Source organism: Poecile atricapillus, chromosome 2 (genome assembly GCF_030490865.1).
Source record: "Poecile atricapillus isolate bPoeAtr1 chromosome 2, bPoeAtr1.hap1, whole genome shotgun sequence".
NCBI classification, from domain to species: Eukaryota; Metazoa; Chordata; class Aves; order Passeriformes; family Paridae; genus Poecile; species Poecile atricapillus.
This window is the reverse complement of record NC_081250.1, coordinates 153,827,013-153,841,152: the sequence shown is the minus strand read 5'-3', so window position 1 is coordinate 153,841,152 and position 14,140 is coordinate 153,827,013. Positions and strand designations below refer to the sequence as shown.

Sequence of the window (14,140 nt, the reverse complement as noted above, 5' to 3'; positions counted from 1 at the left end):
AACTCCCCAATCCCCCAAAAAACTCCCCAATCCCCCAAAAAACTCCCCAAATCCCTCCAAAAACTCCCCCAAATCCCCCCAAAACCTCCCAAAAACTCCCCAAATCCCTCCAAAACTCCCCAAAAGCTCCCCAAATCCCCCAAAACCTCCCCCAAACTCCCCTAATCCACCCAAAACTCCCCACGTCCCCCCAAAACTCCCCAGTCCCCCCAAAAACTCCCCAAGACCCCCCAAAAACTCCCCAAATCCCTCCAAAAACTCCCCCAAATCCCCCCAAAAACTCCCCAAATCCCTCCAAAAACTCCCAAAACCTCCCCAAATCCCCCAAAAAACTCCCCAAATCCCCCCAAAAACTCCCCAAAAACTCCCCAAGACCCCCGAAAAACTCCCCAATCCCCCCAAAAACTCCCCAAATGCCCCCCAAAACTCCCCAAATCTCCCCCAATCCCCCGCCAAAAACTCCCCGAGCCCCCCCCGGTAAAAGGGGCGGTACCGACCCAGGTGGGACTCGAACCCACAATCCCCAGCTCCGGAGGCTGATGCCTTGTCCATTAGGCCACTGGGCCGTGCGCGCGGCTGCGGCGCCGGGAGGCAGCTGGGGGTGCTGGGAGAGACCCCCGAGACGGGGAGGGGACATTGGGGACACGGGGGGGACATTGGGGGGGACACGGGGGACATTGGGGACATGGGGGGACATTGGGGACATTGGGGGGGACACGGGGGACATTGGGGGACATTGGGGACATGGGGGCACATTGGGGACATTGGGGGGGACATGCGCCGGGAGGCAGCTGGGGGCGCTGGGAGAGACCCCCGAGACGGGGAGGGGACATTGGGGGGGACACGGGGGGGACACGGGGGACATTGGGGACATGGGGGGGACATTGGGGACATTGGGGGGACACGGGGGACATTGGGGACATGGGGGGACATGGGGGACATGGGGGACATGGGGGGACACCTGCCGGGAGGCAGCTGGGGGTGCTGGGAGAGACCCCCGAGACGGGGGGGGGACACTGGGGACATTGGGGGGGACATTGGGGGGGACATTGGGGCACATTGGGGACATTGGGGACATGGGGGACATGGGGGGACACCTGCCGGGAGGCAGCTGGGGGTGCTGGGAGAGACCCCCGAGACGGGGGGGGGACACTGGGGACATTGGGGGGGACACGGGGGACATTGGGGACATGGGGGGACATTGGGGGGGCATTGGGGACATGGGGGGACATGGGGGGACATTGGGGACATTGGGGACATTGGGGGGACATGAGGGGGACATTGGAGACATGGGGGGGGACATGGGGGACATGGGGGGGACATTGGGGGGACACGGAGGACATTGGGGACATTGGGAGGGGACATTGGGGGGACACCTGCCGGGAGGCAGCTGGGGGCGCTGGGAGAGACCCCCCCCGAGACGGGGAGGGGACATTGGGGACATTGGGGGGGACACGGGGGACATTGGGGACATGGGGGACATGGGGAGGACATTGGGGACATGGGGGGGGACACGGGGGACATTGGGGACATGGGGGACATGGGGGGGACATTGGGGACATGGGGAGGACATTGGGGACATTGGGGGGACATTGGGGACATTGGGGGGACATTGGGGACATTGGGGGGACATTGGGGGACACAGAGGGGACACGGGGGGATAGGGGGACACGGTGGGACATTGGGGACATTGGGGACATGGGAGGACATTGGGGACATGGGGGGACATTGGGGGGACATTGGGGACATTGGGGGGACATTGTGGGGGACATTGGGGACATGGGGGCGCACGGGGGGGACATGGGGGGACACTGGGGGGGGACACGGGGGGGGATGGGAGGGACATTTGGGGAGCCGCTGGGGACAGGGGGGTGACCACGAGTGACCCATGGGTGGCCCCAGGTGACCCCGGGTGACCACGAGTGACCCATGGGTGCCCCCAGGTGACCCGTGGGTGCCCTGTGGTGACCCCTGTCTCTCTGTCTGTCTGTCCCTCTGTCTGTCCCATGTCCCCCCATGTCCCTCACTGTCCCCCCACCCCGTGTCTGTCCCCCGGTGTGTCCGTGTGTGTCCGGGCTGTGTCCGTGTGTCTGTCTGTCCGTGTGTCTGTCCCTGGCTGTGTCCTGGCTGTGTCTCTCTGTCTGTCCGTCTGTCTGTCCCCGGCTGTGTCTGTGTGTCCATGTGCCTGTCTGTCTGTCCCTGGCTCTGTCCGTGTGTCCGTGTGTCTGTCCCGGCTGTGTCCTGGCTGTGTCTGTCCCTGGCTCTGTCTGTCCGTCTGTCTGTCCCTGGCTCTGTCTGTCGGTGTGTCCGTGTGTCTGTCTGTCCGTGTGTCTGTCCATCTGTCTGTCCGTGTGTCCGTCTGTCTGTCCGTGTGTCCGTGTGTCTGTCCGTCTGTCGGTGTGTCCCTGGCTCTGTCTGTCTGTCCGTGTGTCCGGTCTGTCCGTCTGTCTGTGTGTCCCTGTGTCTATCCCTGGCTCTGTCCGGTCTGCCTGTCTATCTGTCTGTCCGTGTATCTGTCCGTGTGTCTGTCTGTCTGTCTGTCTGTCCCTGGCTCCGTCTGTCTGTCTGTCTGTCTGTCCCTGGCTCTGTCTGTCCCTGGCTCTGTCTGTCTGTCTGTCTGTCCGTCTGTCTGTCCGTCTGTCTGTCTGTCTGTGTGTCCGGTCTGTCTGTCCCTGGCTCTGTTTGTCTGTCTCTCTGTCTGTCCGGTCTGTCTATCCGTGTGTCTGTCTGTCCCCGGCTCTGTCTGTCCCTGGCTCGGTCTGTCTGTCCGGTCCGTCTGTCCGTGTGTCTGTCCCTGGCTCTGTCTGTCCGGTCCGTCTGTCTGTCCGTCTGTCTGTCCGGTCCGTCTGTCCGTGTGTCTGTCTGTCCGTCTGTCTATCTGTCTGTCCGGTCTGTCTGTCCGGTCCGTCTGTCTGTCTGTCTGTCTGTCCGGTCCGTCTGTCCGTGTGTCTGTCTGTCCGTCTGTCTATCTGTCTGTCCGGTCTGTCTGTCCGGTCCGTCTGTCTGTCTGTCTGTCTGTCCGGTCCGTCTGTCCGTGTGTCCGTCGGCAGCGCGCTCGGTGTCCGGTTCCGGGGGCAGTGCGCAGGCGCTGTTGCTGTCGGCAGGGGGCGCCGTTCACCGCCTGGCGGACGGGCTCGCGCTCGGCTCCGCCTTCGCCGCTTCCGGGAGCGCCGGGGCCGCCGCGGGGGCGGGGCTGGCGCTGCACGAGCTGCCGCGAGCCTTCAGTAAGGGGCGGGGCCTCGGGGGAAAGGGGGCGGGGCCTCGGGGAAAGGGGCGGGGCCTCGGGGGAAGGGGGCGGGGCCTCGGGAAAGGGGGCGGGGCCTCGGGAAGGGGGCGGGGCCTCGGGAAAAGGGGGCGAGGCTTCGGGAAAGGGGTCGGGGCCTGGGGGAAAGGGGGCGGGGCCTCGGGAAAGGGGGGCGGGGCTGGCGCTGCACGAGCTGCCGCGAGCATTCAGTAAGGGGCGGGGCCTCTGGGAAAGGGGGCGGGGGCCCTGGGAAAGGGGGCGGGGCCTCTGGGAAAGGGGGCGGGGCCTCGGGGAAAGGGGCGTGGCTCGGCGGAGGGGGCGGGGCTCGGCGGAGGGGGCGGGGCCTCGGGAAAAGGGGGCGGGGCTTTTTCTGCAGGTGTAGAGGGTCCCAGTGGGGGGTGCTGGGGGCTCTCAGTGCCCGTGTCCCCCCCCCCGCAGGTGACAAAGGTGTCCCACGGGTGACACAGGTGTCCCACAAGGAACACAGGTGTCCTTCAGGTGCCCCAGCCCCGTGTCTGTGTCCCCACAGGTGACACAGGTGTGACACAGGTGACACACAGCTGACACAGGTGTGACACAGGTGACACACAGGTGACACACAGGTGACACACAGGTGTCCCACAGGTGACACAGGTGTCCCACAGGTGACACAGGTGTCCCCGCAGGTGACACAGGTGTCCCACAGGTGACGCTCTGGTGCTGTCGCAGTCGGGGCTGGGGTCACTGGGGTCACTGGGGCTCAGTGTCAGTGACACACAGGTGACACACAGGTGACACACAGGTGACACAGGTGACACAGGTGTGTCCCCACAGGTGACGCTCTGGTGCTGTCGCAGTCCGGCCTGGCCCCGCGCTGGCTGCTGGCCCTGGCGGTGGCCGCGGCGCTGCCGGTGCTGCCGGGGGTCCTGGCCGGGCTGGGGGCTCTGGGGCTCAGAGTCAGTGACACACAGGTGACACAGGTGACACAGGTGACACACAGGTGACACAGGTGACACAGGTGACACACAGGTGACACAGGTGACACACAGGTGACACACAGGTGACACAGGTGACACACAGGTGACACACAGGTGACACACAGGTGACACAGGTGACACAGGTGACCCACAGGTGACACAGGTGACACAGGTGACACAGGTGACACACAGGTGACACACAGGTGACACACAGGTGACACACAGGTGACACAGGTGTGTCCATGTCCCCGCAGGTGACACTCTGGTGCTGTCACAGTCGGGGCTGGGGGCTCTGGGAGCTCTGGGGCTCAGAGTCAGTGACACACAGGTGACACACAGATGACACAGGTGACACAGGTGTGTCCCCACAGGTGATGCTCTGGTGCTGTCACAGTCCGGCCTGGCCCCGCGGTGGCTGCTGGCGCTGGCGGTGGCCGCGGCGCTGCCGGTGCTGCCGGGGGTCCTGGCCGGGCTGGGGGCTCTGGGGCTCAGTGTCAGTGACACACAGGTGACACACAGGTGACACAGGTGTGACCCAGGTGTGTCCATGTCCCCGCAGGTGACGCTCTGGTGCTGTCGCAGTCCGGCCTGGCCCCACGGTGGCTGCTGGCCCTGGCGGTGGCCGCGGCGCTGCCGGTGCTGCCGGGGGTCCTGGCCGGGCTGGCCCTGGGGGCCGCCCCCGCCGCCCGCTCCTGGCTGGGGGCTCTGGGAGGGGGATTCCTGCTGCACCTGGCACTGTGCCACATGGTGAGGGGACACGGGGACACGGGGACACGGGGGGATTGGGGACAGCGGGGACATTGGGGGGATTGGGGACATTGGTGACATTGGGGACATTGGGGGGATTGGGGGGATTGGGGACAGTGGGGACATTGGGGACAACAGGGGGATTGGGGACACTGGGGACATTGGGGACATTGGGGACAGTGGGGACAGCGGGGGGATTGGGGACAGCAGGGGGATTGGGGACAGTGGGGACAGTGGGGACATTGGGGACAACAGGGGGATTGGGGACACTGGGGACATTGGGGACATTGGGGACAGCGGGGACAGCGGGGACGGGGGGGACTGGGGACATTGGGGGGATTGGGGACATCCAGGGACAGGGGGGACAGTGGGGAGATTGGGGACAGCAGGGGGATTGGGGACAGCAGGGGGATTGGGGACAGCAGGGGGATTGGGGACAGTGGGGACACTGGGGACAGTGGGGACAGCGGGGACATCCGGGGGTCAGGGACCCTGGGGGACATTGGGGACATTGGGGACATCTGGGGGATTGGGGACATTGGGGTCAGCGGGGACAGTGGGGGGATTGGGGACAGCGGGGGATTGGGGACATTGGGGACAGCGGGGACAGTGGGGGGTCAGGGACACTGGGGGACATTGGGGACATTTGGGACATCCTGGGGGGTTGGGGACATTGGGTGCAGTGGGGACATCAGGGGGACATTGGGGGGGGATTGGGGACATTGGGGGGTTGGGGACAGTGGGGACATGGGTGACCCTCAGGTGTGCCACAGGTGCTTGTGGGTCCCTGTAGCTGCCCCCCAGGTGACCCCCTCCAGGTGACCCCCAGGTGTCCCCAGGTGTCCCCAGGTGTCCCCAGATGACTCTCAGGTGTCCCCAGGTGACTCTCAGGTGACTCTCAGGTGTCCCCAGGTGACTCTCAGGTGACTCTCAGGTGTCCCCAGCTGTCCCCAGGTGTCCCCAGGTGACTCTCAGGTGTCCCCAGGTGTCCCCAGGTGTCCCCAGGTGACTCTCAGGTGTCCCCAGGTGTCCCCAGGTGACTCTCAGGTGTCCCCAGGTGTCCCCCGGGTGTCCCCAGGTGACTCTCAGGTGTCCCCAGGTGTCCCCAGGTGACTCTCAGGTGTCCCCAGGTGTCCCCCGGGTGTCCCCAGGTGACTCTCAGGTGACTCTCAGGTGTCCCCAGGTGTCCCCAGGTGTCCCCAGGTGACTCTCAGGTGTCCCCAGGTGTCCCCAGGTGTCCCCAGGTGACTCTCAGGTGTCCCCAGGTGACTCTCAGGTGTCTCTCAGGTGTCCCCAGGTGACTCTCAGGTGTCCCCAGGTGTCCCCAGGTGTCCCCAGGTGACTCTCAGGTGTCCCCAGGTGACTCTCAGGTGTCCCCAGGTGACTCTCAGGTGACTCTCAGGTGTCCCCAGGTGTCCCCAGGTGACTCTCAGGTGACTCTCAGGTGTCCCCAGGTGACTCTCAGGTGTCCCCAGGTGTCCCCAGGTGACTCTCAGGTGACTCTCAGGTGTCCCCAGGTGACTCTCAGGTGTCCCCAGGTGTTCTCAGGTGACTCTCAGGTGTCCCCAGGTGTCCCCCAGGTGTCCCCAGGTGACTCTCAGGTGTCCCCAGGTGTCCCCAGGTGACTCTCAGGTGACTCTCAGGTGTCCCCAGGTGTCCCCAGGTGACTCTCAGGTGTCCCCAGGTGTCCCCAGGTGTCCCCAGGTGACTCTCAGGTGTCCCCAGGTGTCCCCAGGTGTCCCCAGGTGACTCTCAGGTGTCCCCAGGTGACTCTCAGGTGTCCCCAGGTGACTCTCAGGTGTCCCCAGGTGTCCCCAGGTGACTCTCAGGTGTCCCACAGGTCCCAGCCATGCTGGCTGTGCACAGCCCAGCTCCGGGGGTGCTGTTGGCTCTGCAGAGCTCGGGGCTCCTCCTGGGCTGGGGGCTGCTGCTGCTGCTGGCCCTGGGCGAGGAGGGGGGCACACACTGAGACCCCCGGGACCCCCACCTGGACACACCTGGGGACACCTGGGGACACCTGGACACACCTGGAACCGAACCTGGAGACACCTGGACATACCTGGACACACCTGGACACACCTGGACACACCTGGAATGGAACCTGGACACACCTGGACACACCTGGAATGGAACCTGGAGACACCTGGACACACCTGGACACACCTGGAATGGAACCTGGACACACCTGGACACACCTGGACACACCTGGGGACACCTGGACACACCTGGACACACCTGGAATGGAACCTGGAGACACCTGGACACACCTGGGGACACCTGGAGACACCTGGACACACCTGGATGCACCTGGAGACACCTGGACACACCTGGGGACCGCCCCCCATGACCCCCCCAGCATTGGGACCACCAGAACCAGCACATGGACACAGCTGGGAACAGCTGGAGCACAGCTGGAGACACCTGGGCACACCTGGGCACACCTGGACACACCTGGGGCACACCTGGGCACACCTGGACACACCTGGACACAGCTGGACACACCTGGGCACACCTGGACACACCTGGACACACCTGGGCACACCTGGAACACACCTGGAGACACCTGGACACACCTGGGCACACCTGGACACACCTGGAGCACACCTGGGCACACCTGGACACACCTGGACACACCTGGACACAGCTGGGGCACACCTGGAGCACACCTGGGCACACCTGGAGCACACCTGGACACACCTGGAGCCAGCCGGGGGCACTCCCAGCTCCCCCCCCGGGAGTGGAATGGGGCAATAAAGGCGGAAAATGGAGCTGCGGTCTCGGATTTGGGGTGGGGGGCACTGGGAGGCACTGGGAGGGACTGGGAGGGACTGGGAGGGCACTGGGAGGGCACTGGGAAGGCACTGGGAGGGAACTGGGAGGGCACTGGGAGGGCAGTGGGAGGGACTGGGAGGGACTGGGAGGCACTGGGAGGGCACTGGGAGGGCACTGGGAGGGACTGGGAGGGCACTGGGAAGGCACTGGGAAGGCACTGGGAGGGAACTGGGAGGGACTGGGAGGCACTGGGAGGCACTGGGAGGGACTGGGAGGGCACTGGGAGGGACTGGGAGGCACTGGGAAGGCACTGGGAGGGACTGGGAGGGCACTGGGAGGGACTGGGAGGGCACTGGGAGGCACTGGGAGGCACTGGGAGGGTACTGGGAGGGTACTGGGAGGGACTGGGAGGCACTGGGAAGGCACTGGGAGGGCACTGGGAGGCACTGGGAGGGCACTGGGAGGGTACTGGAGGTTACTGGAAGGCACTGGGGGGCATTGGGAGGGCACTGGGAGTTACTGGGGGGCACTGGGGGGTACTGGAGGTTACTGGGGAGCACTGGGGGGTACTGGAGGTTACTGGGGGGCACTGGGGGGTTACTGGAGGTTACTGGGAGGCACTGGGGGGGTACTGGAGGTTACTGGGGGGCACTGGGAGGGCACTGGGAGGTTACTGGAGGTTACTGGAAGGCACTGGGAGTTACTGGGGGGCACTGGGAATTACTGGGGAGCACTGGGGAGGGTACTGGATGTTACTGGGAGGGCACTGGGAGTTACTGGGGGGCACTGGGAGGGCACTGGGAGTTACTGGGGGGGCACCCATAGCTGCTATAGGGTCTCGGTGGGGTCCAGGACCCCTCCAGCCCCCTCCCCTTTGGGTTCATTTCCCTTTTGGGGTACCCGGGACCCCCCTGACCCCCTCCGAGCCCCCCAAACCCCCCCGGGGCTCGCTGGGTTCTGGGGGGCTCCCCCAGGGGGTCCCCGGTTCGAGTCCCGGCCCCGCTGGAGGACCCAGCGTCTCTATGGTCGGAAGGGAGCGGCCAGAGCGGCCCCGGCAGCGCCCTTCTGGCGCCACTTCCGGTGCCACTTCCGGCGTCTCTGTGGCGGCGGCGGCGGCGGCGGGAGCGGGTCTGGCCCGCGTGGGAGCGGTGAGGGGAGACCGCGATTTTGGGGGGATTTTGGGGGGTTTTGGGGGGAACTGAGGGGTCTGTAGGGGTGGAGGGGGCGGCGGAAAGAGGTGAGGGAGGGGGGGTGGGTTGGGGGGCGTGAGGGGAGGTTTGGGGGGGGTCCGTGAGGGGGAGAGGGGAGAAATGAGGCGGAAGATTTGAGGGGTCCTTTGAGGCGTCTGAGGGGAAATTTGGGGGAGTCTGAGGGGAAATTTGGGGGGTCTGAGGGGAAATTTGGGGGGTCCATGAGGGTGAGGAGGGGTCCATGAGAAAAGTTGGGATTGGGGGCATTTGAGGGGAAATCTGAGGGGGAAATGGAGGAACTGAGGGGGGAAATTTGGGGGGGTCCTTTGGGGGAGTCTGAGGGGAAATTTGGGGGGGTCTGAGGGGAAATTTGGGGGGTCCATGAGGGGGAAATTCGGGATTGTTTGAGGGGAAACCTGAGGGGGAGATGAAGGAACTGAGAGGGGAAATTTGTGGGAGTTTGAGGGGGAGTCTGAGGGGAAATTGGGGAGTCTGAGCAGAAGTTTGAGTGGGTCTGAGGAGAAAATTTGGGGGGGTCTAAAGGGAAATTTGGGGGAGTCTGAGGTGAAATTTGGGGGGTGGTCTGAGGGGAAATTTGGGGGGTCCCTGAGGGGGAGATGGAGGAACTGAGGGGGGAAATTTGGGGGGGTCCTTTGAGGGAGTCTGAGGGGAAATTTGGGGAGTTTGAGGGGAAATTGGGGGGTCCTTTGGGGGGGTTTGAGGGGAAATTTGGGGGAGTCTGAGGGGAAATTTGGGGGGGTCTGAGGGGGAGATGGAGGAACTGAGGCGGGAAATTTGGGGGGGTCCGTTGGGGGGATTTGAGGGGAAATTTGGGGGGTCTGAGTGGAAATTTGGGGGGTCCATGAGGGTGAGAGGGGGTCCATGAGGGGAAAAGTTGGGATTGGGGGAGTTTGAGGGGAAATCTGAGGCGGAGATGGAGGAACTGAGGCGGGAAATTTGTGGGTTATTTTTGGGGGAATTTTAAGGGGGAGATTTTGGGGGGTCTGAGTGGAAATTTGGGGGGTCCATGAGGGGGAGATTTTGGGGGGAGGGCGAGGGGGGGGTCCCTGAGGGGGAAATTTGGGATTGTTTGGGGGGAAACCTGAGGGGGAGATGGAGGAACTGAGGTGGGAAATTTGGGGGAGTTTGAGGGGAAATTTTGGGAGTTTGAGGGGAAATTTGGGGGGTCCATGAGGGGGAGAGGGGGTCCATGAGGAGAAAAGTTGGGATTGGGGGAATTTGAGGGGAAATCTGAGGGGGAGATGGAGGAACTGAAGGGGGAAATTTGGGGGGGTTCTTCAGAGGGGTCTGAGGGGAAATTTGGGGGGGTCCCTGAGGGGGAGATGGAGGAACTGAGGCGGGAAATTTGTGGGTTGTTTTTGGGAGAGTCTGAGGGGAAAGTTGGGGGGTCTGAGTGGAAATTTGGGGGGGAGGCCGAGGGGGGGGTCCCTGAGGGGGAAATTTGGGATTGTTTGAGGGGAAACCTGAGGGGGAGATGGAGGAACTGTGAGGGGAAATTTGGGGGGTCTGAGGGGAAATTTGGGGGGTCCGTGAGGGGGAGATGGAGGAACTGAGGTGGGAAATTTGGGGGATCCTTTGGGGGGTCTGTGAGGGGGAAATTTTGGCGGGGAGGGTGAGGGGGGTGAATGAGGGGAGAAGTTGGGATTGGGGGAGTTTGAGCGGAAATCTGAGGGGTCCCTGAGGGGCAGATGGAGGAACTGAGGGGGAAAATTTGAGGGGGTCTGAGGGGAAATTTTGGGGGGTCTGAGCTGAAATTTGGGGGCTCTGTGAGGGGGAGATTTTGGGGGGTCCCCATCCCGTTCCTGACCCTTTCTGTTCCCTGTCTCCCCCAGGCTGTTTTTGGGGTGATTTTGGGGGTCCCCATCCCATTCCTGACCCTTCCTGTTCCCTGTGTCCCCCCCCAGGGTGATTTTGGGGTGATTTTGGGGGTCCCCTGTATCCCCCAGGCTGTTTTTGGGGGGTCCCCATCCCATTCCTGATCTGTTCTGTTCCCAGTGTCCCCCCAGGCTGTTTTTGGGGTGATTTGGGGTGTCCCATCCCATTCCTGACCCTTTCTGTTCCCTGTGTCCCCCAGGGTGATTTTGGGGGGTTCCCTGTCTCCCCCAGGCTGTTTTTGGGGTGATTTTGGGGGGCCATGTACCCCGTTCCTGACCTGTTCTGTCTCCTGTCTCCCTCAGGCCGTTTTTGGGGTGATTTTGGGGGGTCCCCATCTCGTTCCTGACCTGTTCTGTCTCCTGTCTCCCTCAGGCTGTTTTTGGGGGGCCATGTACCCCGTTCCTGACCCTTTCTGTCTCCTGTGTCCCCCAGGCTGTTTTTGGGGTGATTTTGGGGGGCCATGTACCCCGTTCCTGACCTGTTCTGTCTCCTGTCTCCCCCAGGCTGTTTTTGGGGTGATTTTGGGGGGCCATGTACCCCGTTCCTGACCTGTTCTGTCTCCTGTCTCCCCCAGGCTGTTTTTGGGGTGATTTTGGGGGGCCATGTACCCCATTCCTGACCTGTTCTGTCTCCTGTCTCCCCCAGGGTGATTTTGGGGTGATTTTGGGGGGCCATGTACCCCGTTCCTGACCTGTTCTGTCTCCTGTGTCCCCCAGGGTGATTTTGGGGTGATTTTGGGGGGCCATGTACCCCATTCCTGACCTGTTCTGTCTCCTGTCTCCCCCAGGGTGATTTTGGGGTGATTTTGGGGGGCCATGTACGCCGTTTACAAGCAGACCCACCCCCCCACCGGTCTGGAATTTTCCCTTTTCTGCCATTTTTTCTCTGCGGCCGAGCGGAACCTGGTGGTGGCCGGCACCTCCCAGCTCTTCGTCTATCGCCTCAACCACGACCCCGAGGTGACCCCCAAAAACCTCACCCCACCCCAAAATCCCTGCCCAAAAAAACCCTGCTCAAAAAAAAACCCCACCCCAAAAAACCCCACCCCAAAATCCCCACCCCAAAAACCCCACCCCAAAAAACCCCACCCCAAAAAACCCCACCCCAAAAACTCCCCACCCCCAAAAAAGCCCCAAAAAAAACCCATCCCAGAAACCCCACCCCAAAAACCCCACCCCAAAATCCCTGCCCAAGAAACCCCACCCCAAAAAACCCAGCCCAAAAAAACCCCACCCCAAAAACACCACCCCCAAAAACACCACCCTCAAAAAAACCCCAAAAAACCCCACCCCAAAATCCCTGTCCAAAAAATCCCTGCTCAAAAAAAAACCCCACCCCAAAAAAACACCACCCCAAAAACCCATCCTAAAAAACCCCACCACAAAAAAAACCCCCAAAAACTCACCCCAAAAACCCCACCCCAAAAACCTCACCCCTAAAAACCCACTCCAAAATCCCCACCCCAAAAACCCCACCCCAAAAACTCCCCACCCCCAAAAAAGCCCCAAAAAAACCCCATCCCAGAAACCCCACCCCAAAAAAAACCCCACCCCAAAAAAAACCCCACCCCAAAAAAAGCCCCAAAAACCCCACCCCAAAAACCCCACCCCAAAAAACCCCACCCCAAAAAAACCCCAAAACCCCACCCCAAAAACCCCCCAAAAATCCCAAAAACCCCAAAAACCAGAAAATCCCCTTAAAAACCCCAAAACCCCCCCAAAAAACCCAAAAAAAACCCCAAAAACCCCAAAGAAACCCCAAAACCAAAAAAAAACCCCCAAAACCCCAAAAAACCTCACCCTAAAAATCCCTCCCCAAAAGCCCTGAAAACCTCACCCCAAAAACCCCACCCAAAAACCCAAAAAAACCCCCAAAAACGCCAAAAAAACCCAAAAAACCCCAAAAACCGCACCCCCCAAAAAAACCCACCCCAAAAACCCCCAAAAAAGCCAAAAACCTCACCCCAAAGAAACCCCAAAAATCCCGCCCCAAAAACCCCCAAAAAACCCCCATACCCCACCCCCGAAAAAACCAAAAAACCCCAAAAAAACCCCACAAACCCCAAAACCCCACCCCAAAAAAACCCCAAAACCCCACCCCAAAAAACCCCAAAAACCTCACCCCAAAAACCCCAAAAAAAGCCAAAAACCTCAAAGCCCCACCCCAAAACCCCAAAAACCCCACCCCAAAAAATCCCCACTCCAAAAAACCCCAAAACCCCACTCCAAAAAAAACCCAAAACCCCCAAAAAACCCCAAAAACCTCACCCCAAAAAACTCCAAAAATCCCACCCCAAAAACCCCCCAAAAACCCCCCAAAAACCCCCCAAAAACCCCAAAAAACCCCAAAACCCCACCCCAAAAACCCCAAAACCCCAAAAAAACCCCAAAACCTCCCCCCAAAACTCCCCAAATTTGGGTTTTTCCCATTTTTCTCCCGCAGGCTCCGGGAAAATCCGACAGGAATGGGGGTGAGTGACAGCCTGGGGGGATTTTGGGGGAAATTTGGGGGGATTTGGGGGAAATTTGGGGGAATTTGGGAAATTTGGGGGAATTTGGGAATTTTGGGGAGGATTTCCTCACTTTTTTGGGATGGTTCTGCTGGTTTTGGGTGATTTTCTCCATTTTTGGGTAATTCTTGTGGTTTTTTCTGCTGATTTCTTCATTTTTTGGAATCAATTTCTCATTTTTGGGGTGATTTCCTCCTTTTTTGGAGATTTTCTCAATATTTGGATAATTCTTGTGGTTTTTTGTGCTTCATTTTTTAGAATAGAAAAAAAATTTGGAAAAAATTCTTCATTTTTTGGAATACATTTCTCCCTTTTTGGGGTGATTTCATCCATTTTGGGCTGTTTTTCTCCATTTTGGGGGGATTTCCTCTATTTTTGGATAATTCTTGTCTTTTTGTGCTGATTTCTTCATTTTTTTGAATAAATTTCTCCCTTTTTGGGTGATTTTGTCCATTTTGGGCTGATTTCCTCAATATTTGGATGATTCTTGTCTTTTTTTGTGCTGATTTTTTCATTTTTTGGATAAATTTCTCCTTTTTGGGTGATTTTGTCCATTTTGGGCTGATTTTCTCCTTTTTGCGGTGATTTTCTCCATTTTTGGGTAATTCTTATCTTTTTTTCTGCTGATTTCTTCATTTTTTGGAATAAATTTCTCATTTTTGGGTGATTTTGTCCATTTTGGGGGGATTTTCTCAATTTTTGGATAATTCTTGATTTTTTTGATGCTGATTTCTTCATTTTATTGGATAAAACTTTTTTGAGCTGATTTCCTCTTTTTTGGGGTGATTTTGTCCATTTTTGAGTAATTCTTGTCTTTTGTGCTGAT

General features: G+C 60.2%; 1 protein-coding gene, 1 long non-coding RNA gene and 1 other non-coding gene across 3 annotated transcripts in view; 1 reads left to right on the top strand and 2 right to left on the bottom strand.

Annotated features, from left to right (window-relative positions):
• Nucleotides 1–493: 493 nt before the first annotated feature.
• TRNAR-CCG (transfer RNA arginine (anticodon CCG)) lies at nucleotides 494–566 on the bottom strand. Its single transcript has one exon. It is a non-coding gene; the product is annotated as a tRNA-Arg (tRNA).
• An 8,247-nt stretch (nucleotides 567–8,813) lies between these two features.
• The window catches only part of CPSF1 (cleavage and polyadenylation specific factor 1), an 84,927-nt gene continuing 79,600 nt past the window's right edge, over nucleotides 8,814–14,140 (top strand). The window contains exons 1-3 of the mRNA XM_058830027.1: nucleotides 8,814–8,867; nucleotides 11,593–11,764; nucleotides 13,248–13,275. Of these exons, the coding sequence (XP_058686010.1) occupies nucleotides 11,621–11,764; nucleotides 13,248–13,275 (172 nt within the window). The 5' untranslated portion in view covers nucleotides 8,814–8,867; nucleotides 11,593–11,620. The remainder of the gene's footprint in view (nucleotides 8,868–11,592; nucleotides 11,765–13,247; nucleotides 13,276–14,140) is intronic.
• LOC131575164 (uncharacterized) lies at nucleotides 11,598–12,259 on the bottom strand. The gene is made up of 2 exons (XR_009276723.1): nucleotides 12,220–12,259; nucleotides 11,598–11,779 (listed from the first exon to the last, which is right to left on the bottom strand). It is a non-coding gene; the product is annotated as an uncharacterized LOC131575164 (long non-coding RNA).